The sequence below is a fragment of the Canis lupus genome, chromosome 18 (genome assembly GCF_003254725.2).
Source record: "Canis lupus dingo isolate Sandy chromosome 18, ASM325472v2, whole genome shotgun sequence".
Taxonomy (NCBI): domain Eukaryota; kingdom Metazoa; phylum Chordata; class Mammalia; order Carnivora; family Canidae; genus Canis; species Canis lupus.
The window spans coordinates 53,312,254-53,338,268 of NC_064260.1; the positions used below are offsets into that span (position 1 = coordinate 53,312,254).

The following is a 26,015-nucleotide window of genomic DNA, read 5'->3' on the forward strand; positions in this document are numbered from 1 at the left end:
GTGTATTTTTACATGTTATATGTTGTCCAATATCATCACCATTCCCTTTTTTTTTTTTTTTTAATTTAAAGATTTTATTTGTGAGAGACACAGAGAGAGGCAGAGACATGGGCAAAGGGAGAAGCAGGCTCCCTGTGGAGAACCTGATGCGGAACTCCATCCCAGGACTCCGGGTTGGTGACCTGAGCCGGAGGCAGACGCTCAATTGCTGAGCCACCCAGCTGCCCCTATCACTCCGTTTAAGAGGTGAATAGACTGAGGCTCAGAGAGGGAAGGGTCTCCTGGACCCTATAATCAGCAAGTGACACACAGGGCCTGGATGTGGCCTAAGCATCTTGACTGCAGGCCTCCGGGCTGGCTGGGAGTGGGAGGAGAGAGGAACAGGAGCTGATTCTTCTCTTCGGGAGCGTCACAGTCCAGCCAGAGAGCCCAGTGCCGGGAATGGCCTGTCTCTGGTCATTCATTCGTGGAATTCGTGCTGCGAGCCAGGTTTGGGGGATATCTGATGGCTTAAGGCCCCATAGTTTGCTTTCTTGACCTCTCAAAACCTTCAACTAGTTTTCAAATTTAATACAGTTTTAAACTGTAAGCTCACCTGAAGGGAGAAAGTAAGTAAGTGGAGCCCAGTCCAGTGTGGGGGGGGTACAGAGCGCGTCTAACTCGAGACGGCCTTAGCCATCGGGCGGCCCCCGGAGGCAGCAGGCAGCGGGCAGCGCTAGGCCCGGGCTCCGGGCGCCCGCAGGCGGCGGCGGTGAGTGGAGGCAGCCCGGGCCCGGCCCCAGCCCCCGCCCCAGCGGTCGGAGGGGCTGTCGCGGTCTCCGCCGGGAGCCGAGCGCGGTTCCCATGAGTCAGGCGCTCGGGGAGGAGCCGGGCCCGCCCCCGGCCTCTGCGGCCTTTAAACCTGTGCCCGGGCGGCCGCGCCGCCTCCGAGCTCGAGAGGTGGGTGGAGCCGCCCTTCCGCGGACCTACGCCAGGGTGAGGTGCTGGGCGGGGGCTCGGGGGCTCCCCTCGCCAGGACGCACTGTGCCCGGGGGCCTGGGGACCCCGTGCCCTCCTCGTGACCCGGCGAACCCCTGCTCCCCCCGCCGCAGGCCTTTACGCGGCGAGTAAGCCGAACTCCAGCCTGAGACGGAGCCCAGAGCACCAAGAAAGATGCGCGCATCCACGGTAAGTGTGGGGCGACGTGGGCCGGGGGCGGACTGCTTTAGGGGCCACGCACCGCCCTGGAGCGGGGTGATTACGGCGGGAGAGGGCCCTGGAGGATGTGGGCCGCACCTCCCGCCGCCTCTGGGCAGCAGGTGTCTGGTGTGGGTTCGCCCGCACCTGGTCCGGGCGTCTTACTTACTACTTGCTCTTGCGTGTGCACCTGCCTGAAACCAATGCCAGGAAGGCAGGACCTCCAGGACCAGGGAGGCAGCAAGTGGGGGGCCTGCCCCCCGGAAGGCCCTGGGCCGCCTTCCCGAGTTAGACCGCAACACCTGGACTGGCTCCTGGCGCCAGATGTCTGAGACTAGACTGCTGCCCTAAGCCCTACTCGGGTCTGACCTTTTCCCAGACCTTTTCTGGTCTCAGCTGACTTATCCCATGACCTGCCCTCCCAGCAATTTCCAGGCTTTCACTTTTTCTTTTTTTTTTAATTTTTATTTATTTATGATAGTCACACACAGAGAGAGAGAGGCAGAGACACAGGCAGAGGGAGAAGCAGGCTCCATGCACCGGGAGCCGGACGTGGGACTCCGGGATCGTGCCCTGGGCCAAAGGCAGGCACTAAACCGCTGCGCCACCCAGGGATCCCACTTTTTCTTTTTCTAACCTGCGATGTGGTTCAGAAATCATAAAGGGGCGTGGCAAATGCTTCCTTTCAACCTGGCAAAACCTGCTACCAGGAGATTCAGGGCACTGTTGCCTTCCACTCACCAGGGGTGGTGTCACCCCCCCTCCCAGCACTTGCTGTGGCACATGTGTGCCAGGTGCTGTTCTGAGCACTTCAGGTTTCAAATCCACTCTGTTCTCCAGAGTGAAGATATATAGGATTGACGACATAGGACCTGCTCCAAACAGGGCTTCCTACACGTGTTAAGTGCTCAACTGAAATTTCACTGTTATTTCAATCTACAGAAAGATGCCACAGTGACTGATATCAGGATTACCTGGCCACGTTTGATGCCTGGAGTGCCCATTTTAAATATCCCTCTCCCTTATCTGACAACACTATTTTCAGTAATAATCATGAAATGAATAGTAATAATATCCACAAAAGAAACAGTGAAAACTTTCTTTTATTGAACTTTGTATATGAAATCATGCCAGTGCAAAAGTAAAAAAGTGAAAAATAAAGTAAAGGTTATGGCAAAAAATAGAAAAAAGTAATGGATTACGAGTTTTTAATTTGGGGCACCTGGCTGGCTCAGTCAACGGAGTCTGTGACTCTTGATCTTGGGGTTGTGGGTTTGAGCCCCATGTTGGGTATAGAGATTGCTTTAAAAAATCGAGTTTTTAGGGATGCCTGGGTGGCTCAGCGATTGAGCATATGCCTTTGGCTCAGGGCATGTATCCCGCAGTCCCAGGATGGAGTCTCGCATCAGGCTCCTTGAGTGGAGCCTGCTTCTCCCTCTGCCTGTGTGTCTCTGCCTCTCTCTCTCTCTCTTTGTCTCTCATGAATAAATAAACAAAATCTTTTTTTAAAAAATGAGTTTTTAATTGCATTAATGTAGTTTTGAAAGAAAGCTTACTCTTGAATGTAAGTTGGTCATAGTCATAAATAATAGCAACATTACAGTTTCTGTTTGGGAACTTTTTCTCCTGGAAAGTTGTCTGTGACTTTGTCAAGGTTGGTCTTTGCATACTCATGCTTGGTATTCAGTTGAGCTCAATTTGTCCATCCATCTTTGCTCACAGCTGACTGAGGAGGACTTTTTATTAATTTTAATTTCAAAGGCTCCGCTCACATGAAACCACAGATATACAACTAGGGAAAGTCTTAAATATTAGGGGAGGTTTGTCAGAGATTCATAAAAGTCATATTTCAGGGCAGCCCAGGTGGCTCAGCGGTTTAGCACTGCCTTCGGCTCAGGGCGTGAGCCTGGAGTCCCGGGATCGAGTCCCACATCGGGCTCCCTGCATGGAGCCTGCTTCTCCCTCTGCCTGTGTCTCTGCCTCTCTCTCTCTCTCTCTCTGTGTCTCTCATGAATGAATAAATAAAATCTTTTTTTTTAAAAGTCATATTTCAGAATAAATTCCAGAAACTGCAATACTACCTGTCTTTAAAAAAAAAAAAAATCAATCTAGTGGCTTTTAAATATCTCTACATGTGAAACATTTTTTTGAAACATTTTTGCTAAACCATCATCAACAGAAAATTAATCATAACCTTTTATCTTATTTGGCAAAACTCTCCCAAGTTTTCCTTCATGAGAAAAAAATCAGAGAAAATGGTTGAATGATAGTGGGCACTGACGTTTATTTAATCTACAGCTTTAGAATAAGTCTAGTTCTCGGTAAAAGGTATTCATTTCTCTTTTAGCTTATTCTGGCACTGGGTGAGCCGACTCTTCTGTCTTCTGTGTTAAAACATAGGAAAATGTAGGACCTTGAAAATCGGCACAAAAGCCATGCCCAGCATGAGCTTGGGCCACTCTGAGCCCCTTGGAACCTACTATTGGGACAGTAGCTGAGTCTTGTGTGTCTGCAGACTATAGGACTAGGTGTTCCCCGATTGAATTTCCACATAGAAGACAAAATTTTTATTTTTTTTATTTTTATTTATTTATTTATTTATTTATTTATTTATTTATTTATTTTTTAAATCTTTTTTTTTTAAAAATTTTTATTTATTTATGATAGTCACAGAGAGAGAGAGAGAGGCAGAGACATAGGCAGAGGAAGAAGCCAGCTCCATGCACCGGGAGCCCGATGTGGGATTCGATCCCGGGTCTCCAGGATCGCGCCCTGGGCCAAAGGCAGGCGCCAAACCACTGCGCCACCCAGAGATCCCAAGACAAAGTTTTTTAATGAAGCAGAAATAAAAATGTGCTTATTTGAGGCTCATGTATATAATTGTTTTTTAAAGATCTTATTTATTTATTCATGAGAGACATAGAGAGGCAGAGACACAGGCAGAAGGAGAAGCAGGCTCCCTGCAGAGAGCCCCATGTGGGACTCCATCCTAGGGTCCTGGGATCACGCCCTGAGCCAAAGGCAGCCACTCAGCCATGGAGCCATGCAAGTGCCCTGAGGCTCATGAATATAATTAATCTCAATTGTAACTGCAGCAACTAGAACTTCAAGGAAATAGCTTTGTTGGGGAAGTAGTATTTTATCACTAATATTCTTTAAAATTGTTGGTACCTCATAATGATACACAGCAGATTGATTCTTGGTGTGCTCATATGGGGTTTTGTTTTGTTTTAAGATTTTTTTTTTTTTAATTTTATTTATTTATGATAGGCACACAGTGAGAGAGAGAGAGGCAGAGACACAGGCAGAGGGAGAAACAGGCTCCATGCACCGGGAGCCCGACGTGGGATTCGATCCCGGGTCTCCAGGATCGCGCCCTGGGACAAAGGCAGGCGCTAAACCGCTGCACCACCCAGGGATCCCCTGTTTTAAGATTTTTAATTTTTTTTATTTGAGAAAGAGAAAGAGAGAGAGAGAGAGAGAATGAGCAGGGGGAGGGGCAGTTGGAGAGGGAGAAGCAGACTCCACGGTGAGCAGGGAGCCCGACCTGACCACCTGGCGATCCTAGGATCCTAAGATCATGACCTGAGCCAAAGTCAGATGCCCAACCAACTGAGCCACCCAGGTGCCCCATGGTGTGTTCTTATTGTTCTAAAATTTTCTATGGACAACTTATCCCTATTTGCACCCAGGGAATACAGCTCCCACCTCCCCACTGTTTTGAGTATGCTGCTGCCTGACATTTAGGGCTTGACAAATGTCATTTGCTGTGAGAGCAGCTGCCCAGATCTCCCTGGGATGCAGAGGCTGCATGTCTACTATCCAGGCCTGGGTTTTTCTGAGCCTTTCGTCTAGCCTGTGATGCATCCTGGTCAATGCCAGCGCTGATCATTTCTCTCCTCTGTGTGTTCCAAATTGGCTTAGAATGAGCAGGCCAGGAGCCTTTGCCTCTGCTTCTCCAGCCCTGCTGTCTTTGGCTTGGTGCTGGGGAAGTGAATATCCAGAGTGAAACTGGAGCTCCATAATATTGGTACTGAACTGGGCCCTTGGGCTGTCTAAACAACAGAAATTGGTAAGAGGCCAAACGGGAGTTCCAGGCCAGGCTTTACTGGGGCTTGTGGTCAAGCACAAGGGAGGCAGCACAAAGGAAAGAATCCTCAGGCAAGGAGAGGTCAGGGAGAGTTTTTAAAAGAAACTTACATGGAAAAGGGTGACATCAAAGCATGTAGTAGGGATTTATTTGCACCTGCTGGGGCGCCTGGGTGGTTCAGTTGGTTGAGCATCTGCCTTCAGCTCAAGTCATGATCCTGGGGTCCTGGGATCAAGTCCCACATCGGGTTCCCCGCAGGAAACCTGTTTCTCCTTCTGCCTGTGTCTCTGCCTCTCTCTGTGTCTCTCATGAATAAATAAATTAAAAACGGGGATCCCTGGGTGGCGCAGCGGTTTGGCGCCTGCCTTTGGCCCAGGGCGCGATCCTGAGACCCGGGATCGAGTCCCACGTCGGGCTCCCGGTGCATGGAGCCTGCTTCTCCCTCTGCCTGTGTCTCTGCCTCTCTCTCTCTCTCTCTCTGTGTGTGTGTGACTATCATAAATAAATAAAAATTAAAAAAAATAAATTAAAAACGAAAGAAGAGTTTCAGATAACCTGTGTGCCAAGTGGTGCCTGGTGGCGGTGGTGGTTTCCAGATGAGTTAGGAGGCAGTCCTGATTCATGTGGAGTGAGGCTGGACTCATACATAGCACAGGCCTTGGGCCTGGATGTCAAGAGCCTGGGAGGCCTTACAAATTTTGCCTCCTTTTTCTATACTACTCATGACCTTTGGGGCCAACAGGCAGGACCTGGTACTCACTGGAGTTGCCACTGTTCTCTCCCAGCAACTGGCAAGGGGAGAGGGGATATGTCAGTCCAGCTTCTCCTCTACCTTCTCTCTGGACCTGAGGCTGGGGAGTATGGGCAGTCAGGTCATGCTCCCTGCACCCACCTAACCCAGGGCAGGGGTGCCTGGTAGGGACAGGGCACAAGGCCTCAACCTCTCACAGGTGTAATTGGTTTCACAGCTTTTGCCCCACGATCTCATTTACTCCACACGTGAACTCTGCTGGATGGGTCTGGATGGCCATATCATACTAGAGAAGCTCAGAGAGGTTAGGTGACTCCTGAAGGTCACACAGCAGTAGAGCAGACGGGGGCTGAGTCTTGGGTGGGCTTGGGTTCTGCTTTTGAAAAAGCAGCCTCTGATGGATGGGATTCATGCCCAGCCCCTCACAGGTTTCTTCTCTTCCTCAAACCTTAGCACCAAGCTACCAAGTCTTTGCTAGGAAGTCCCTTCTCAGCACTCATGCTGGACTTCAGCCTTTCTGGTAATTTTCCAGGCATTCCCCAGAGTATCAGACACGCAGGGGCCGAGATTCCACACGCAGGGGATTTCCACACTTATCACAGCTCGTGGTTTTCGAAACAAGGAGAATCTGCTCTCTGGATTTCACAACCTCCATGGCACCTCCAGCTGGTCCTGGAGCTGAGAACTTTCCAAATCAAACCTAACAAAAACACCCCAAGGACAGTGGCAGCAGAAACCAGTGTTTACAGAGGTCTTCCTATGTACTAGGTGGTATTTGCTGAATGTTTTATAGATATTAACACATTTGATCCTCAGGACAACCCCACAAATTATTCTCATATTACAGCTGGGGAAATTGAGGCTGGGTAACTTGTCCAAGGCTGTGCAGTTAGTAAGTCGTAGAGCCCAAATCTGAGCCCAGGCTGTCTGGCCCTGGAGCCCCAAGGCTGTAGTCAGGATGCTTTTTCTGAAGACAAAACTCATCTTGATATAGACAAGCTCATGAGTCATGCTCAGGAGCCTACTTTCTGTATTTGTTTGTACATCCGAAATATTTCATTAAAAAAGCAAAACTGCTAAGTTCTGACTGGTGGGGCTAAATGGGGCCAGATGTGTGTGGATCAGAGCACTTCCATAGTGGCCTTAAATGAAAGAAAAAGGCTTAAAATATATATTATTGTTATATATATATATTTTCATATATATATATATGTATATATATATATATATATATATATTTTTTTTTTTTTTTTTTTTTGGTAAGTAGGTTCCACACCCAATGTAGGGCTTGAGCCCATGACCCCAAGATCTAGAGTTGCACGTTCCAATGACTACACCAGCCGGGTGCCCCAAGAAAAACCTTCTTTTTGTTTTGTTTCGGCCCGTGTCATGGCTATGCCAGTGTCATGGCTATGCCCTCTGGTCCCTGTTCAGTGCCCACAGCTGAGGGGCTCACGCTGGGTCAGAACCACAGGGGTGAGTGTGGAGGGTTATGTGGGGATGAGGGGGTGGGGGGCTCCACTGTCTCTTTTCTCCCTGTGGTGGGGGAGGAGGCTGGGGCTCCAGCAGCCCCTTTGCCATTTTCAGGCTGACCCTGGGTAAGCGAGCTCATCCCCCTTAGCCTCAGGTTTCCCACCACAGAATGAGGTATGTCTGCTCATCTCAGCCTGGCCTTCAGGGTCACTGCTCTCTGCCCTCAGATGCCCTCTTCTCTGGTTCTCACTCTGGGCTACACAGCAGAAAAAAATGCCCCCATGGACACCCAGCACTCCCCTCTCAGCTGTGCTTTTGCACCCCTGCTTACCTGTCTCCATCAGCCCCCTGAGGCCACCCCCTCCCCAGCACCTTCTCTGATTGCAGGAGGACGTGAGGGTTCAGAGTGTAGGATTCGGGTTTGAATTCTAGCTTTACTCCGTACATGGCCCCTCTCAACTTCAGGACTTCAACAAAAATCTCAGGCGCTGCCTTTCCTAGCATTACCTGCAGCTCCTCCCCACTCCCTTTCCTTAACGCCCATTCCTGCCTGGTTATGGCCTCCACATCATAAAGGTCACCAATGACCCTCACCCTGGAGCTCACTCCTGACCTTCATGTAGTCAGCTGCCCCCTCGCCTCTCCATTTGGCTACCTGGCAGACGGCTCGCCCAACGGCCCAAGCAGGCGTGCCCACTATTCCCTAGCCGGCTCTGTCTGTCCCCAGCCTGCTCATTCTGCCTCCCATTTGTCCTTGCCTGAAACTCTGGGCTGATCTGGACTCCACTTTCCTTCATGCCCCACCCTCATTCCATCAGCAAATCTTGTTGGTTTGACCAGCACAGAGATCCAGAACCTGGTATTTTTCATCCCCACTGCCCCTCTTGTCTGAGCCATCAGCAAACACCTCTCTCCATCCTGTGCTCAACACCTCTCCTGTGGCCCCTCCACTCCAGCCAAATGACCTGCAATTTAATGTTGCAGCCCTCGCACCTACCCCATCCCCCCCGCCAGCTGCTTTAACACTGCTCTACCTTTTCTTTCTTTTTGTTTTTATTTGGTATCTCTTCTAATATTCTAGATGATTTACTTATTTACTAAGGTTTAAAATAAAATAAAAATGTTCTCTCTCTCCCTGGTACTGAACAAAAAGCTCATGAAGGCAGGGATCTTTGTTCATAAACACAGCCCAGGTACATAAGTTGGTGCCTGGCTTCTAGCTCTGTGAGCATCTGTTGAGAGAATGAATAAATGAATGAGTTCCTTGATCCTACTAGGCAGAGATGGGCATCCCCAAGGTGAAGGGATTCTCATGGGGTGTTGTCAACTGCTTATACCATGGCCTTAGGGCAGGAAAGAGTATTTGTTAAAAGTGCCCAGTGATTCTGCATGCAACCCTCTCTCCTGTAATTTGTGTGCAGGCTGGAGTCTGAGAACCACAGCTGGGGATGAAGGCTGCAGGCTCGGAGTTAGGAACCCAGTGAGCTCTAGAGCACAGTCAAAGCACATCACACAACATTATTGCTTTTGTTATTGTCCTGGACTCCCCCAGGGTTTAACCTCTGCTTTTCGCAGAATGCTGACCATTTGAGTTTAAAAGAAGAGTTTAAAGATACTCTACAGGTGAAATGAGTAGGTGGACATATTTGTGATAAAGCAAATACAGTAACACAAGAGTAGAATCTAGGTGGTTGGGTATACAGATTTTTTTTAAAGATTTTATTTATTTACTTATTCATAGAGACACAGAGAGAGTGAGGCAGAGACACAGGCAGATGGAGAAGCAGGCTCCATGCAGGGAGCCCGATGTGGGACTCGATCCTGGGTCTCCAGGATCACACCCCGGGCTGCAGGCGGCGCCGCTGTGCCACCGGGGCTGCCAGTATACAGATATTCATTAAAAAATGCTTTCAGTGTTGAATGTTTGGCTATTTATTGATTTATTTGGAGTTCAATTTGCCAACATATAGCATATCACCCAGTGCTCATCCCTCCAAGTGCCCCCCTCAGTGCCCATCACCCAGTCACCCCAACCCCCCGCCCTCCTCCTCTTCCACTACCCCTTGTTCGTTTCCCAGAGTTAGGAGGCTCTCATGTTCTGTCTCCCTCGCTGATATTTTCACTCATCGCTCCTTTCCCCTTTATTCCCATTCACTATTTTTTATATTCCCCTTATGAATGAAACATATAATGTTTGTCCTCCTCCCATTGACTTCACTCAGCATAATACCCTTCAATTCCATCCACCTTGAAGCAAATGGTGGGTATTCGTCATTTCTGATGGCTGAGGAATATTCCATTGTATATCACTGGCCATCAGGGAAATACAAATCAAAACCACAATGAGATCCCACCTCACCCCAGTGAGAATGGGGAAAACTAACAAGACAGGAAACAACAGATGCTGGAGAGGATGTGGAGAAAGGGGAACCCTCTTGCACTGTTGGTGGGAATGTGACCTGGTGCAGCCACTCTGGAAAACTGTGTGGAGGTTCCTCAAAGAGTTAAAAATAGACCTGCCCTCCGACCAGCAGTTACACTGCTGGGGATTTACCCCAAAGATACAGATGCAGGGAAACGCCGGGACACCTGCACCCCGATGTTTCTAGCAGCAATGTCCACAATAGCCAAACTGGGAAGAAACCTCGGTGTCCATTGAAAGATGAATGGATCAAGAAGCTGTGGTCTATGTATACAATGGAATATTCCTCAGCCATTAGAAACATTTGGCAATTTAAATTCTATGTTTGAAAATTTTTCTTAATAAAATGTTGGGAAGCATGCTATGAACTTAAAGGCACTAATTGCAGGAGAACTGGAAAATACAGAAAAAGAAAGAAGTAAAATAATGCCAATAACCACCCCGAGCCCCAGCACCCAGAAGGAATCTCTGTGAAGATGTTGGTATACATCCTTCCAGTCTGTTTTGCTGTATTTATTTTGTTACATAGTGGTAGTTGTATGGATTACCCTAAATTGAACACACTAATGTTTGTCAGAGTTTTGTTTTTGCACATGTGTGATTCTAAAATAAATATAGGGGCAGCCCGGGTGGCTCAGTGGTTTAGCGCCGCCTTTGGCCCAGGGCGTGATCCTGGAGACCCGGGATCGAGTCCCACGTCGGGCTCCCTGCATGGAGCCTGCTTCTCCCTCTGCCTGTGTCTCTGCCTCTCCCTCTTTCTCTCTCTGTGTCTCTTGTGGATAAATAAATAAAATCTTTAAAAAAATAAAATGAATATAGATGTATTTAAACATTTTGGAAAACTAGAAAAGAATTAAAGAAGAAATCAATACCCTAAATGTCACTGTCTGATAATAAACACTGTTTACATTTTGGTGTATTTCCACAGCTTTCTTTATGTGTTTTCTTTTTTAAACGAAGTTTAAAAAAATATACTGTTTTGTATAAAGCTTTTTTTTTTAAGATTTTATTTATTTATTCATGAAACACACACACACACACAGAGGCAGAGACACAGGCCGAGGGAGAAGCAGGCTCCATGCAGGGAGCCTGATGTGGGACTTGATCCCAGATCTCCAGGATCACACCCTGGACTAAAGACGTCGCTAAACTGCTGAGCCACCCGGGCTGCCCTGTTTTGTATAAAGCTTTTTAATTAATCATTAGGTATGGACATTTATTGTCATTAAGTATTTTTTTAAAAACTTAAAACATAGCCTATAATATCCTAGTATATAAATATGGCAAGAGTTAAATAATATTTTCATGTAGGATTTTTAAAAAAAATTTTAGTTATTTATTCATGAGAGACACACAGAGAGAGAGAGAGAGAGGCAGAGACATAGGCAGAGGGAGAAGCAGGCTCCATGCAGGGAGCTTGACATGGGACTCGATCCCAGGTCTCCAGGATCACACCCCGGGCTAAAGGCGGCACTAAACTGCTGAGCCACCCGGGCTTCCCTTCATGTAGGACTTTTTAGGTATCTGATGTTTCTCCATTAGATGTAACTTCACGATTTTTGTGACCCTTTCAGATTATTTACTTAAGATCTGGTTTATAAATAGAAGTTGGGTCAAAGAGTATGAGATTTTTAAGGTTAGTAATACAAATTGCCAAATGGCCCTTCAGAAAAGTTCTACTGATTTTTATTACCATCAATGAATGAGGTGTTTATTTGTATCTTTTCTTGTATTTAATATTAGTATTTTAATTTCATCACAAACCAGTTTTAATTTGCATTTATTTGATTGCTAGTGAGGTAGAATATGTTTATTTATATTAGTGGTAATATATATTTCTCCTTTTAAAATTATTTATCATGTTCATTGTCCATTTTTTTCTATTTTGTTATTTAAATTTTTAGTTGATTCCTAATAACTCTTTATATATTAAAGATACTGTTTTTCTATCATTTTCTTCCAGTTGATCATAGCAGTTTGTGTGTTTTTTTCAATGCATAGAATGTATTGGTCTGGCTATAACTAACAAGCAGCCCACTTAAGCTAGCTCAAGTAAAGAAGTTTTAGTTTAAGGACCCATGTGGAGAGGTAAAGGGACTCTTATGAAAATCTAAGAACTGGAGCTATAATAACAAGGAGCTGGGAGGCAGTGCAGGATCAAGGTGGTTCCAGGTACCTCAGCTGGTAGAGTTAGTGTGTCTCCAAATTAGTGCCCCATCACTGATGTGACGCAGCTAGCTATTTTTGATTTGCCTGCTTCTTTTCCTCCCACTATCGAAGGGTCTACTATATGGCCAGAGTTGGCATTCTCTCTTCCCACCCTTGGTTTGGCCCATGATCCAGTGAAATCTCTCTTGCCTCCTCTACATCATGACTTTCTAGCTTTAGCTACCACTGCCAAAAAGCTATCCCCCCTCCCCCATTTCTTGGTTCAGATTTTTGAATGAGAGCAAGAGGGAGAGCAAGAGTGACAAGGGGGTAAAATGGGATTGTGTGTGGACTTGACTGGCCTGGCTTCACTGATCATGGAGGATCATAGGATGAGATCTGCTTGGGACCCCATGCCTTCTTTAGGTCCTGCTGGCTGAGGTGGGAGGCAGTAGTACAGGGTATGAAATATAACTGTCTGGGCAGCTGGGATTGTAGGCAATCATATTCCCTTAAAGAGAGTCTGAACATAACAGGTAATGATAAAAACTTTTTTTAAAAAAAGATTTTATTTATTTACTCGTGACAGACACAGAGAGAGAGGCAGAGACACAGGTAAGAGGGAGAAGCAGGCTCCATGCAGGGAGCCCGACGTGGGACTCGATCCCGGGTCTCCAGGATCACAGCCTGGGCCTAAGGCAGACGGTAAACCGCTGAGCCACCCAGGGATCCCCTGTCAATCCTTTTATAACAGGAGCTGGCAAACTTTTTCTGTAAAGGGCCAGATAGTGAAGATTTTACGATTTGTAGGTCACAGGGTCTCCATTGCATCCATAAATGAATGGAGGTGGCTGTGTGCCAATATAGCTTTGTGGACACTGAAGTGTGAATTCCATATAATTTCATGTGCACAGATCATTTTTCTTTTGACTTTTCCCCAATCATTTAAAATATGTAAAAACTATTAGCCTGGGGCACCTGGGTGGCTCAGTTGGTTAAGTGTGCCTTCTGCTCGTGTCAGAAGTCCTGGAAGTCTGCTTCTCCCTCTGTCTCTCCCCACCAGCTTGTTCTCTCTCTCTCTCTCTCTCTCTCTCTCAAATAAATGAATAAAATCTTTTTTTAAAAATATTTTATTTATTTATTCATAGAGACAGAGAGAGAGAGAGAGAGAGAGGCAGAGACACAGGCAGAGAGAGAAGCAGGCTCCATGCAGGGAGCCCGACGCGGGACCCGATCCAGGGTCTCCAGGACCACGCCCCAGGCTGCAGGCGGCGCCAAACCGCTGTGCCACAGGGGCTGCCCAAATGAATAAAATCTTTTTTTTTTTTTAAATGAATAAAATCTTAAAAAAAACAAACAAACAACCAAAACCCATTCTTAGCTTGCATACAAAAATAAGCAGAGGCACCAATTTGGCACTTGTGGTTCTCAAACTTCTAATTTTATAACCTGATTCCTTGTGTTCTTCACTTTGATTCTGCTGAGATGGCTCGTGTGTATCATTCAGTTATTGTTATTCTAGTTAGATCTTATGATAGAGAGTGAAGTCATTAATATTCATAGTTCATGGCACCGTGTCCTCACTGGTCCCTACAAGGCCCCCCTCTCTTGTGGGTTTTTGGTTCCCTGATACCATCATCCTGTACCCCATCTTCTCAATAGCCAGTATTCTGGAGTATTTAATGTATGTTCTCTAGTCCATAGGATTCTGTTCTCGTTGGTTTTTTAAAATGAGCTTTTCAGGTTTGGTTCTTATAAGACAAGTATCATTGATTTGCATGTGTGTATCTTTAATTTATAGAAGTGGTGTTGCATTGCAGAGGGCATTCTCATTTTTCCACTTGGCTCTATATCTAAAAGCTTATCCCTGTTGCCATGTGAACATTGAGTCCTTGCACTAGTTAGAAACTTGGGCTCTCCTGGTCAGTACACCACCTTTCATTTCATTTTTAAAAAGAAGTGTCCAAAAAAAAAAAATCAAATAAATAAATAAATAAATAAACAAATAAATAGAAGTGTCCTTGAGTGGAATTATGCGTGGCCTTGTGCCTCTTCAGAAATAAGTACCTTTGCCCTTATAAAGGGCAAGGAATTTGTGTATTTTAAAAATCAAAAATTTTTTTTGCCTTTTAAACTATAGATACCCATTAAAATTGTTAAGAAATTTTAAAAATTTTGTTCAAACAAAACCAAAGTCTAATTTATCCCTTTTAGTGTTCATTTATTTCTTTAATAATAATTTTATTGTATTTTTAAAAGTTTACATATTTGTTTTATCAATCTCTACACCCAGCCTGGGGCTGGAACTCATGATGCTGAAATCAAGAGTCACTTGCTCCACTGACCAAGCCAGCTGGACACCCCATTAGTGTTCATTTCTATGGGTTTATTATTTTTTAAAAAGATTTTATCTATTCATTCATGAGAGACACAGAGAGAGAGAGGCAGAGACATAGGCAGACGGAGAAGCAGGCTCCATGCAGGGAGCCCGATGTGGGACTCGATCCCAGGACCCCGGGATCACACTCTGAGCCAAAGGCAGACACTCAAACCCTGAGCCACACAGATGCCCTCTATGAGTTTTAATCAACACATACAATTGCACAACTGTCACTGCTGTCACACACACAGAACAGTACGGAGAGTTTAGTTGCCTCCAGTTCCCCCCTGCCCTGTTGTTGGCAGCTCCCCTCCTCACTCCTTGTCCTTGGCAATCACTGGTCATTTTTCTGTCCTAAGGTGATGCTTTTTCTGGAATGGGGCATAAATGGGAGAATACTTGCTGTGCTTTTTGGGTATGGTTTCTTTTACTCAGCACCACACAGTTGCTGCTCCATTATCTTGTGGTGTTTAATGTCTATAGGGTTTGAATTTCTTTATAGATATTTTTGTTATTATAATAAGAAAATTTGTTTTCAGACATCTTTCTACATTAGGCCTCCTTTCCTTGGTATTTGTCTGGAACACAGCGAGCTCTTTGGGTCCGTGTACCCCCTGACTGCTCCTTACTTGACATCATACTATGGATATTCACATTGTCTCCTGTTCAATCAGTAGTGTTCCCGAGGGCTGGATCCCTGCTTTGTCTTTATGTCCTTGCTATTCATGGAGACCTCCCTCCCCCAGTTAAATTCCCTTTTGAGGATTTCTGAAGGCCACTTAATTCTTACCAAACAATATTCTTTTTTCTTTTATTCTGGAAAACAAGTGGGATTCATAAATTGCAACTATTGTCCATTGTTTTGAAATAGGTTCTCAGTGAGGCCTGGCTGCGTTATTTTTGCCAGACTAACTACAATTACTGCATAAGAGAACATGGTTTATCCATAGCATATCTGTGAAAAGATATTTTTTTCCTGCTATTTGTAATACTCACTTGCAGATTGATTGATTGATTTATAAAGATTTTTATTTATTTATTCATGAGAGACACACAGAGAGAGGCAGAGACACAGGCAGAGGGAGAGCAGGCTCCCCATAGGGAGCCCGATGCAAGACTCAATCCCAGGACCCTGGGATCAACAACGTGAGCTGAAGGCAGACACTCAACCACTGAGCCACTCAGGCATCCCTCTAACAGCCTTCTTGTTGATTTTGCAGCCAGAGCCCAAAGTTGGAGACCTGATTGAGATTTTCCGCCCTTTCTACAGACACTGGGCCATCTACGTTGGCGATGGATACGTGGTCCACCTGGCGCCCCCAAGTAAGGGTGCTAAGGGCCTCTGCTGTGCCAGGGCTGGGAGGAGAGGGAGATGGGGCAGCTGTGGGTAACAGGTGACCCCAGGTTTCTCCTTGATCCCCGACCAATGGTTGGTTCCTGAGTGCTGCAACAAGGCAGGTTGGTGTGGGGCCATGGTTTTCAAACTCTGCTCCTTGGAACCCTAGGGGCTCCCCCTAGGGGCTGAGGTGGGTTTCCAAGGGGATGGCCCTGCTTTTACAGTTTTAAATATTAAGGGTTTTTATCAAATATTCACCTATTAAGTGTAAACCTCCCTAAGAGAGCATGGGCTTTTGGGCAGCAGGCTTGGTGATGAATCTAGTTTCTACTCTCCAGTCTTGGTTGACTTACTGTAAACTGAAGGTAAGAGGACTTAACTAGGAGAATTCTGAGAATTCCCTACCCCTTTTCTTAAACTTTTTACTTAAACTGAAGTATAACATAAATACAGTACAGTGCACAAATATAGTAAAGTGTATAGTTGGTGAATTAAAAAAAAAGTCTCCATCGGTGTAACAATGACCAAGATCAAGATCTAGAACATATCCACTACCCTAAGAGGCTCCCACACGCTGCTTCAGCATCCTCTCATCTTCCCTAAAGACAACCACTACTCTAGTTCTCTTGCCGTAGATTATTTTTGCCTGTTCTAGACGTTCACGTAGGATTTGCCACAGATTCTGTGCTCTTTTACGTCTGGCTTCTTACCCTAAAGAAGTAAGGCCGGCGAGAGTCACTGGGTCGTGAATAGCAGGAGAAGTTCTTTTTCATTCTGTGTATTTTCTGTTATATGAACATACCTCAGATTGTTACCCCATCTTCTACCAATGGACGTTGGATTGGATTCCAGGTTTTGGCTGCTGTGAACATAGTGGCTGTGGACATTCTTGGCCATATCTTTGCCCACCCCTTTTACCTCTAACTAATGGCTTCACCCTGTACTTACAGAGAAATCAGAAGTAAGCAGAGTATATGGAACCTTCCCCAGCTCCGGTGAACCAAACCACCACCAACTGCACCCACCCAGTCTGCCTTTTCTTTTGTTAAGATGTGAAAAATGCCTTGTCCTTGTTTAAAAAGCCAACCTCTACGTGTGGGTCCTGGGTGCTCTCTTTTGTGAGCACTGTGCTCCTCAAATTCCTCACCTCCTGTATTATGGTCCCACTCTCTACTAGATTATTCCTACTGGCATAGAAACCACTGTACTAGCTCCTGTTGATGAAATGAACAAACACTCCCTCGACCTCATGTCTTCCCTAGCTAATTCCCTGTAGAGTGAATCTTTGATTGTCCACTGTGGCCCTCATCACTTCCTCTTGCCATTCTGTCTTTGGTTCCCTCCACCAGTCTCTCTTACTTAGCCCCCTCCCAATGTAGCGCGTATCAAGGCTGCCGAAAGACTTTCCACATCTTAACGAAGCCACAGGTGAATTTTCTGGTCAAGGCTTACTTGGCTTCTTTGTAGCATTTGACATGAGATCTTCATCTCTGATCTTCCTCTGGCACTTGTCTTTCTTCCTCTTTCACTGGGCCTTTCCTTCTTGGTCTCCTATGTGGGCTCCTCCTTCTCTCCCATATCCCTCTTCCTGACTCTCTCAGGTGGCCTCATTGGGCCCATGGCTTCCAATACTTTCTATTGGTGGGTGTTTCCTAAGCGTCCCCTCAGCGCAGGCCTCCCTGCTTAGCTTCAGACTTGTATAACCTCTTGATTACTTGGCATCTCCACTTGGGTGTACAGTTGGTGCATTGAACTTGACATTCTCTGAAAGAAAGCCTCCGGTGGATGACAGCTGCTCGAGCCCAAAATCTAGGTATCATCCTCAATGCTTTTCACCCTGTATCTAATGCAACAGGAAATCTGGTTGTCTCTCTCTCCAAGAGGGACTCTGGGTCTAATCACTTGTCACCGTCTGCACTGTTGCACCCATCTGAAGCTCCTGCAGCTTGTTGCTGATCTCACTGCCTCTTGCCCACTTGTGGCCAGTCCCTCCTTCCCTGGGCAGCCAGCACAACCATTCTAAAGTATAAACCAGATTATGTTATTTCTCTCCTTAAAGTTCTTCTCCTTCTCCTTCTCCTCCTCCTCCTTCTTCTTCCTTCTTCCTTCTTCTCCTTCTTCTCCTCTTTCTCCTTCTTCTCCTTCTTCTCCTTCTTCTTCTTCTTCTTCTTCTTCTTCTTCTTCTTCTTCTTCTTCTTCTTCTTCTTCTTCTTCTTCTTCTCTTTTTCTTCTCCTTCTCCTCCCTTCTCTTCCTTCCTTCTTTCTTCTCCTTCTCCTCCTCCTCCTCCTCCTCCTCCTCCTCCTCCTCCTCCTCCTCCTCCTCCTCCTCCTCCTCCTCCTCCTCCTCCTTCTTCTTCTTCTTCTTCTTCTTCTTCTTCTTCTTCTTCTTCTTCTTCTTCTCTTTCTTCTTCTTTCTATCAGTTCAAGTTTAACAGAAACCACAAAGACCAAAAGTGATGTCCCACTACTGGACACATCAGTTAGCCTGCCCATAGCACAGGTCAGACTGTTTCCTCCAGAGGAAGGAAGGCTGGCTTCCCTGGCCCCTTCAGGAAAGGCCTGTTCTGTCCCAGACCATGTCTGCACCAAATCTAAAGTCTTGTGTTTTAAGCATCATAGTAGTACTAGAGAGATTTTGTTTTCATGGCTGCCCACTGTAGCCTGGCACTAAAGGGCCCAAGTGCTTACTTCTACTTAGAGAATTATTATTTGCTCTTCTGCACATCAGGCTTGATAGTATCATTTCCAGGCTTCCAGCCACTTCCTCATGCTTGTCAGCTAACTGGAAGGCCTGAACTAGTCTCAGAGTCTCATCCACAGAGGAGCCAACAAGGGGGTCATTCTCAGTCATCTGCCAAAGCAAACCTATATCATCAATAATAAAGAAGCCCTTGAGCGAGATACATTCATCAGCCTTAAAGACTCCATATTCCTGAGTGATTGTACATATGGCGGTCTGATACCAGGGGAATGTTCATGGGTCCCAGCCCTCCTTGTTTCTTGGGTGTGTTGATTCATGCCAGATAACAAAAATGATAATCCACAGAAGTACCAGCCACTCGGCAGTTGAGTGATCTCCATGGGGCACACAAAGGAGAAGTCAAAAGAGTGGAGGAAGAACACAACGTATTTTCCTTTGTAGTCGGAGAGGCTGATGCCTTTGAACTGGCTATCTGGTGTAGTGGCCATGGCTTTGAAGGTTGGGCCAGGGTGCCCAATTTTGGCATTTCCTGAAGACATCTTGCTGTTGGCACCTAACCACTCTTGAGTGCCAGACCTTGCCCAGCCACCTCCCCTATCACACCACCCCAAGTTGAGTAAGACAGGTCCCTGGGGGGATGAGCAAAAGGCCATGACCAGGGTGTGGGGGTGCTTCTCACCATCTCTGAGACAGAACTCACCAAAAGTCAGTCAGGAAGAAGACATCCCTTAGAGCTCTTGATCGGCTTTCTCATCACACTTAGAATAAGCTTCAAAGTCTGTACTGTGGCCCAGAGTCTGTACTGGACCTGGTGTGGTCTGGCCTCTGCCTGCCTCTCTGACCCAGATCTTTCTCTCCGGTGCTCTTGGGGTCTCTAGACATCAACCACATTGGCCTTCCCACAGCCTCTGGAGCATTCCATGCTCTCCCTTCCCAAGCTCTTGCTCTTGCCCTTGCTCTTCCTTCTGTATGTGATGCTCTTCCCTGGATCTCAGCATAGCTGCCTCCTTTCCATCACTCCAGACTCCACTCAATACCTATTCCCTGGAGCAGCCCTCCCTCCCGGGCCTTCCGGAGTCATCCCCTCCTGTAATATTTCACTTAATCTGATCCATAACACTTTCTCAACCTAAAAGTACCTGATTTTGTTTATTTTTTAAAGGTTTATTTTATTTATTCATTCATGAGAGACACAGAGAGAGAGGCAGAGCCATAGGCAGAGGGAGAAGCAGGTTCCCCGCAGGAAGCCCAAAGTAGAACTCGATCCCAGGACCGTGGGATCACATCCTGGGCCAAAGGTGGCAGACGCTCAACTGCTGAGCCACCCAGGTGTCCCTGCTTTTGTCTATTTGTTCATTGTCGGGGTGGGTCTTCTCACTAGAATGTGAGCTACTTAAATGCAGATGCACTGTCTAGTTTATTGCTGCTATCTCCAGCACCTTGGATGAGCACTGCCCCTCACCCCGCCACCCCGCTATACTGCAGGGCTGCAGCATTGACTATACATTGACTATACTGAGTGGATGTCCCTGGTGGACAGGAGACAGGGAGGACATGGCAGGGATCCTGGGGACAGGTGTGCCACAGTCATTAGACAGATGATGCTCCTTAAAGGGAAAAGATGCTTCCACATGCATCTTCTCACTCGAACTTCACAGGAATCTTGCCAGATAGGTCAAGACTGACTCATGCCACTCAGAACATGGTAGAGATTTGAGTTAGAAGGAAGCTTGAGGAACAACTCTGATGATAATGACAGCTGACACCTGCTGGGCACTCACTCTGTGCCAGGCCCTGGAGAAAGCTGTGTACGTGGCCAGCTCCCATAACCCTTGCAGCCCCCCACCCCGCCCCCATGGTGCTGTAGAGACAGGAAGGGCTGTTATTGTCCCTGTGCTACAAGGAATTGGGGACTCAGAAGTTAAGCACCTTGCCTAAGGTCACACAGCAGGTGGGAGGTGGTGCAAGTGGGACTCGAACTCTGGCTGTCTGACTTTCAACTCTGCCTTTACCCACGATGCTACACTACCCAGTCTGACATTTTCCAAAACTCACTCATCAGATGTGTGCCACAGCCACGTGCCCTTTCTGTGATTGTTTAATATTTTCCTTAATGGACTAACTTTAAAAATAGAAAGGAATTTTTTTAAAGGAGCTTTAAATAACTATATTGATATGTGTTTGTGTATCAGTTTTGGTAGGTATTTGGGGGCTTGCACATCATTGGCTCAGCAAAGTTAAGTGGCATGTCAAGACCACTCAGTGATGCAGCCAGAATCCAAGCCCAGAGTTTCTGATCATCAGCCCGTGCCCTCGTGTACCACCCCCAGAGCGGCACTCTCAGCGCAAAGTTTAAGGAAGCCTTACTCTTAGGGTTTGACTGTGTACATGCCTAGCCCTGAAGTGTGGAGCCTCCTTAAGTTTCGTGGTGTAGGTACCCTGCTTACCTCACCTCCTTCTCAGCCTTGCCACCCTCCCTACTTGGGGGCTGAAACTCACGTGGTCCCATTCCCACATTGACGCCCTCCACAGACTCAGAACTCTGCATGGCACCATTTCTTTTCTTTACTCCAATGGCTCCTTCAAGCACCTCCTGCCCTATTGGTAGGAAGCCTGAACTACCCTGGTTTTCTAAAATCTCAGGAATATACTCAGGGCAAAGGGGCTTAGTCCTCTTTGGAAAGGCCTGGAATCTGATCAGCCCCTCCTGCCATTGCTTGTTCCTGTCACATGGTGTCACCTGGAAGACTGTTCCTGTGCAGCTAACAGGGTGCCTCCGCTGCCAGGAAAGGCCTTGGAGATCCCATCCCAGCAGGGCCGCAGAGGCTCTTCGAGGGATAGTGGGTCTCTCTGGGGCCTACCTCTTTGGTACGCACACAGTCTTTCAGCCATCACAAACAAAGCACGCTCACATTGTGTAGGTTGACTGCCTTGGGACACTTGCCCAGTCTCTGTGCTGACATCAGCCTTTCCTCCACACCATCCTGGTCCTTGTATTGACCCTAGACTCCCTTTCTTTGAGTTTTCTTTTCTTTTCTTTTTTTTTTTTTAATTGAAGTGTAGTTGACATACGATGTTATATTAGTTTCAGGTGTACAGGGTAGTGACTGGACAAGTCTACATGGTGTGCTGTGCTCACAAGTGTAGCCATTATCTGTCCCATACAACGCTAGTACACCACCACTGACTATATTCCCTGTGCTGTGTCTTTTATCATCATGACTTACTCATGCCATAGCTGGAAGCCAGTACTTCCCAACCCCCTTCACCCATTTTTTCCCATCTCCCCACTCCTTCCCTTCTGTAACCACCAGTTTAGTCTTATGGGTCTGTTTCTGTTTTTCATTTCTTTAGTCACTTCTTTTGTTTTTGGGATTCCACTTATGAGTGAAATCGTATGGTATTTGTCTTCCTCTGTCTGACTTCTTTCACTGAGCACAAGTAACCTTCTAGGTCTGCCATATTGTTGCAAAGAGCAAGATCTCATCCTTTTTAATGGCAGAGTAATATTCCACAGACAGTTTAATTTCTGGAGCTTTGTTGCCCCTTTGCCCCTCAGCCTTGGCCGGGGCCATGCTGGTGTACCTACGGGCCTCCCTGGCAATGCCTCTCCAGCTGTGGATCCCTTTGGGTACTTTGCTCCAAGGAGAACTACAAATCCATTCGCCTTTTCTGCAGTCTTCAGCTTTGTATTTGTCAGGGAGTGTAGCCTTGATGGAATCACAGAAGGTTCATAATCTGTTCCCCCAGGGAGATGGGGGTGCTCAGGGCCCATATTTGTATAAAAGAGGGCCCCTGAGGAGCCACAGGGTGAAGAAGGCCCCTTCTCTAGGTTAAAAAAAAATCAGAATGAATCATGAAACTTCACCATTCCTCATTTCAGATAAGGAAACCAGGGCCCAGACCACAAGCACCTTCTCCAGAGCCACACAGTGTATGTCTGACCCTGCTCCCTTTTCCCTTTCCTTCTGCTCATGCTGTTGTGGAGGGTGCCAAGGGCCTGTGGATGGACCCCTCTGGGCCTGCCCAGAACCAATCCCTCTGTTTTCCCTTTGCCAATCCTCAGGTGAGGTTGCGGGAGCTGGTGCGGCCAGCGTCATGTCCACCCTGACCGAGAAGGCCGTGGTGAAGAAGGAGCTGCTGTACGATGTGGTCGGGAGAGACAAGTACCAGATTAATAACAAACACGATGACAAGTACTCGCCGCTGCCGCCCAGCAAAATCGTCCAGCGGGCGGAGGAGCTGGTGGGGCAGGAGTTGCCCTATTCGCTGCCCTGTGAGAACTGCGAGCACTTTGTGAACGAGCTGCGCTACGGGGTGGCCCGCAGTGACCAGGTGCGTCCTCAGCCTGTGTCCCTGGCCGCATGAGCCAGAGCAGTCTGCGGGCTGATGGTGGCCGGGCCCCGTAGACCAGTGCAGTCTGTGAGTCACAGCCAGGGTGGAATCTTGTGTTTCCAGGATAGTGCTGGTTGTCTTTTCTCACTTAAACATTGCTGCAAGTGAAGAGACCACACCAGAAGTTTCCTGGGACCTCGCACAGAGGAGCTGTGGAGCATAAACAGCTCATTTTCTGAGGCTTAACAGAATTTCAGTTTGTCCACATTAAAAAAAAAAAAAAAGCAGATTTCTTAGCATGTCTAATGATGGGAGTTTTGCTGGTCCATAATATCCTGCTCTAAGACCTGTGCTGCATGCCAGCGGCCGTTCCCATGATCAGAGATCTTGTAATCAGCTCCCAGGCCTGGCTCACCTGGCAGGCTGGCCCCTAGGAGATGGACAGCAGGGAAGTCTGGGCGTGGTGCTGACTCTCTGGGGACGGTCACGGCCCCTGTAGAATATGCACTCTCAGGACTAACCAGGGCCCATGGTCTTGTATTTGCTTACGCTCTTTGTGCAGCACGTGCTCAGTGAGGCTATTGTTGATTTCCTTGACAAAGTACTTTTTGTATGAAGCTGCTGCCTCATTTGTTCTTACTCCATGAGGTTCTGTAAAGACCAAAGGCCACATGGTTCCTCCTGCATTATCTGCAAACTGTTTCTCCCACCCTGACAAATGGCTTAGCTAGAAAGGCTCTGGGGACAGATGCTCTCATGCAGGTTCCCTCCAGGACCCCTGCTGCCACAAAGCCATGCTTGATGACCTCTGAAGGAAAGCTCAAGACTGAGTGGCAGTTAAACCCCAGGAGGTCAGGAGCTTCCTCCAAACCTTGTTGTGGCTTCTGGCTGCTTGGAACGCCAGGTCTGGATCCCAACTGATGTAAATGACACTGGTGTGTTTCCTGACAGTGCACATGGCTATGGTGGGCACATTTACGGGCAGCGCCAAGATCTATATTTTTTAACCATTGAAGACCTCCAGATTCTTCTCTGTAATGGTCCTTGGGGGTTTTGGCAGCCACAGCATACAATCGAGGCAAGCTGTGCTTGGGGAGTGAGGGCATAGTTGACCGTCTCAGGTAAGGGTGTGTTAGTTTTGGGTACAGAGTTTGTATTTTCATCCTTTTAATTCCTGGGATTTGGGGGTCCATGGGCTTCGTTGGATTTCTTGGCATCAAATGATAATGAGACATCTTTTTCTTTGCCGTTCTTGATTCTGCCTAAGTGCCTGGCTCTGTTCATGGGTGCAATTTCTCCATCCTTGATCGTGACACTCTTTTAATGCCGCATGTGGGAAAAAGTACAGTTCTGCTGATTTGGGGACTTGTGCCTTTATTTGGGGGCAGTGGCTATGACAGCAAACTCTCCCTTTGCATTGTCACAGGAGCTGTTGCGCCTGGATAGTGCTGGAAATAGGAAGAAGTCGAGCTTTCTCACTGATTCCTGCTGATTTCAATTGTTTCCACTGTGTTTTGTTCATGTCAGTGTTGCTGCTATACATGCAGGCTATAAAGACATTGTGGCTCACAGACTGGGGAAGGAGCTGGGGAAAGGGCCACTGCATACACTGGCCTGGTAGACAGACTGCAAATTAAAAAAATTTTTTTTTAAGATTTTATTTATTTATTCATGAGAGACACAGAGAGAGAGGCAGACATGAGACTCGATCCCAGGACCCCGAGATCATGACCTGAGCCAAAGGCAGCCACTCAACCACTGAGCCGCCCAGATGCCCCCAGATTGCAAATTAAGACAATAGACTTCTGCGTTGGGATGTTTTCTAAGGTGCGGAGTGCATCCTCAGCACCCAGTAACAGAAGGCATTTTCTTGACATTGAGTCTGAGGCTCTTGATGCCTTGGGAGCTTGAGTCTCTGGCCCTCATGTTTTAGGTCTGTGGCATACTGTCAGGTTTTCGAATTGTCCACAAAGAGAGCTGTGTACATCAAACATAATTGTTGAAGTAAAAGAAGAACTAGCCACACCGGACCTAATTACTGAAAGCTTATTAGAGGCAGACCAAGCCCTGGTCTGAACCACCAGTAGCTATGCGTGAGTGCGCTTTTAGGCATGTGAAATAAACCAGGTCAAGGACCAGAGGTCAAAGGGGAGGGGGAATGTTTCAAACAAAGTGAAGGATGAATCTGAGCTCTGTGCTGTGTGTGTGTGTGTGTGTGTGTGTGCACTCAGCAGCCCCCTAACAAAGCCAAACTATCACATCAGCAGTCATCTGCTTCTGTTAGATCTGTGTAACATGTAGTTAGTTGCCTATGTGCTATGTCAGTGATGTTTTCCTGTGCTTGTTTATTAGGACGTCACCTGTTTATCCTCCTAAAACTCCCATACTCTCTGCCTCACTGATGGGATGGTTTCCTCCTCATCTTCTTGCCTTTTCAAGTTTTGGAAACATGCTGTTGGCATTTGAGGTTAGCAGGTGCACAAAGGTTTGGTATCAGGTTTCTGGGCTTACTATGCATGCTTCTATCTCTTTGTCTTTTGCTGTTTTTTTTCTGGAAAATATTTTATAATTTAAGTTCTAAATTTTGAAAGTAATGCATGCACACAATTTGAAAAAAACAAACAAACAGTACTCAAAAAAGACCTGTAACAAAAACCTCTCTCTACTCCTCCCCATCTGCCCAGGCAACCACTCGTCTCTCTTTCAGTTTGGCATTTACCTATTTCTGAATTTCTAAGCAATATATGTATACTATCATCTTTTTTAAAAAAATATTTTATTTATTTATTTGAGAGAGAAAGAGTGAGTGCAAGAGCACAAGTGGGAAAGGGCAGAAGGAGAAGAAGAAGCAGACACCCCGCTGAGCAGAGAGTCCAAAGTGGGGCTTGATCCCAGGACCCTGAGATCATGATCTGAGCTGAAGGCAGAAGCTCAACCACTGAGCCACCCAGGTGGCCCTGCTACCATCTTTTTATTTGAAAAATTTAGGGATCCCTGGGTGGCGCAGCGGTTTAGCGCCTGCCTTTGGCCCAGGGTGTGATCCTGGAGACCCGGGATCGAATCCCACGTCAGGCTTCCGGTGCATGGAGCCTGCTTCTCCCTCTGCCTGTGTCTCTGCCTCTCTCTCTCTCTGTGTGTAACTATCATAAATAAATAAAAATTAAAAAAAAAGAAAAATTTAGATATGCTCTTTTGACAACTTC

At 46.8% G+C, this 26,015-nt stretch overlaps 1 protein-coding gene and 1 pseudogene across 12 annotated transcripts in view; one reads left to right on the forward strand and one right to left on the reverse strand.

Annotated features, from left to right (window-relative positions):
- The first annotated feature begins 358 nt into the window (after window positions 1-358).
- Window positions 359-26,015, forward strand: part of PLAAT3 (phospholipase A and acyltransferase 3) — a 30,674-nt gene continuing 5,017 nt past the window's right edge. Inside the window, exons 1-4 of one of the 12 annotated variants that reach the window (XM_025446037.3) lie at window positions 359-489; window positions 1,092-1,167; window positions 15,661-15,763; window positions 22,544-22,812. In XM_025446037.3, coding sequence (XP_025301822.1) covers window positions 1,153-1,167; window positions 15,661-15,763; window positions 22,544-22,812 — 387 coding nt within the window. In that variant the 5' untranslated portion in view covers window positions 359-489; window positions 1,092-1,152. Of the gene's footprint in view, window positions 609-785; window positions 1,168-15,660; window positions 15,764-22,543; window positions 22,813-25,164; window positions 25,280-26,015 lie in introns of those variants that run through there. The other 11 variants (XM_035701743.2, XM_025446036.3, XM_025446035.3 and 8 more) reach the window with 11 other exon arrangements.
- Window positions 18,467-19,016, reverse strand: LOC112659355 (peroxiredoxin-1-like; annotated as a pseudogene).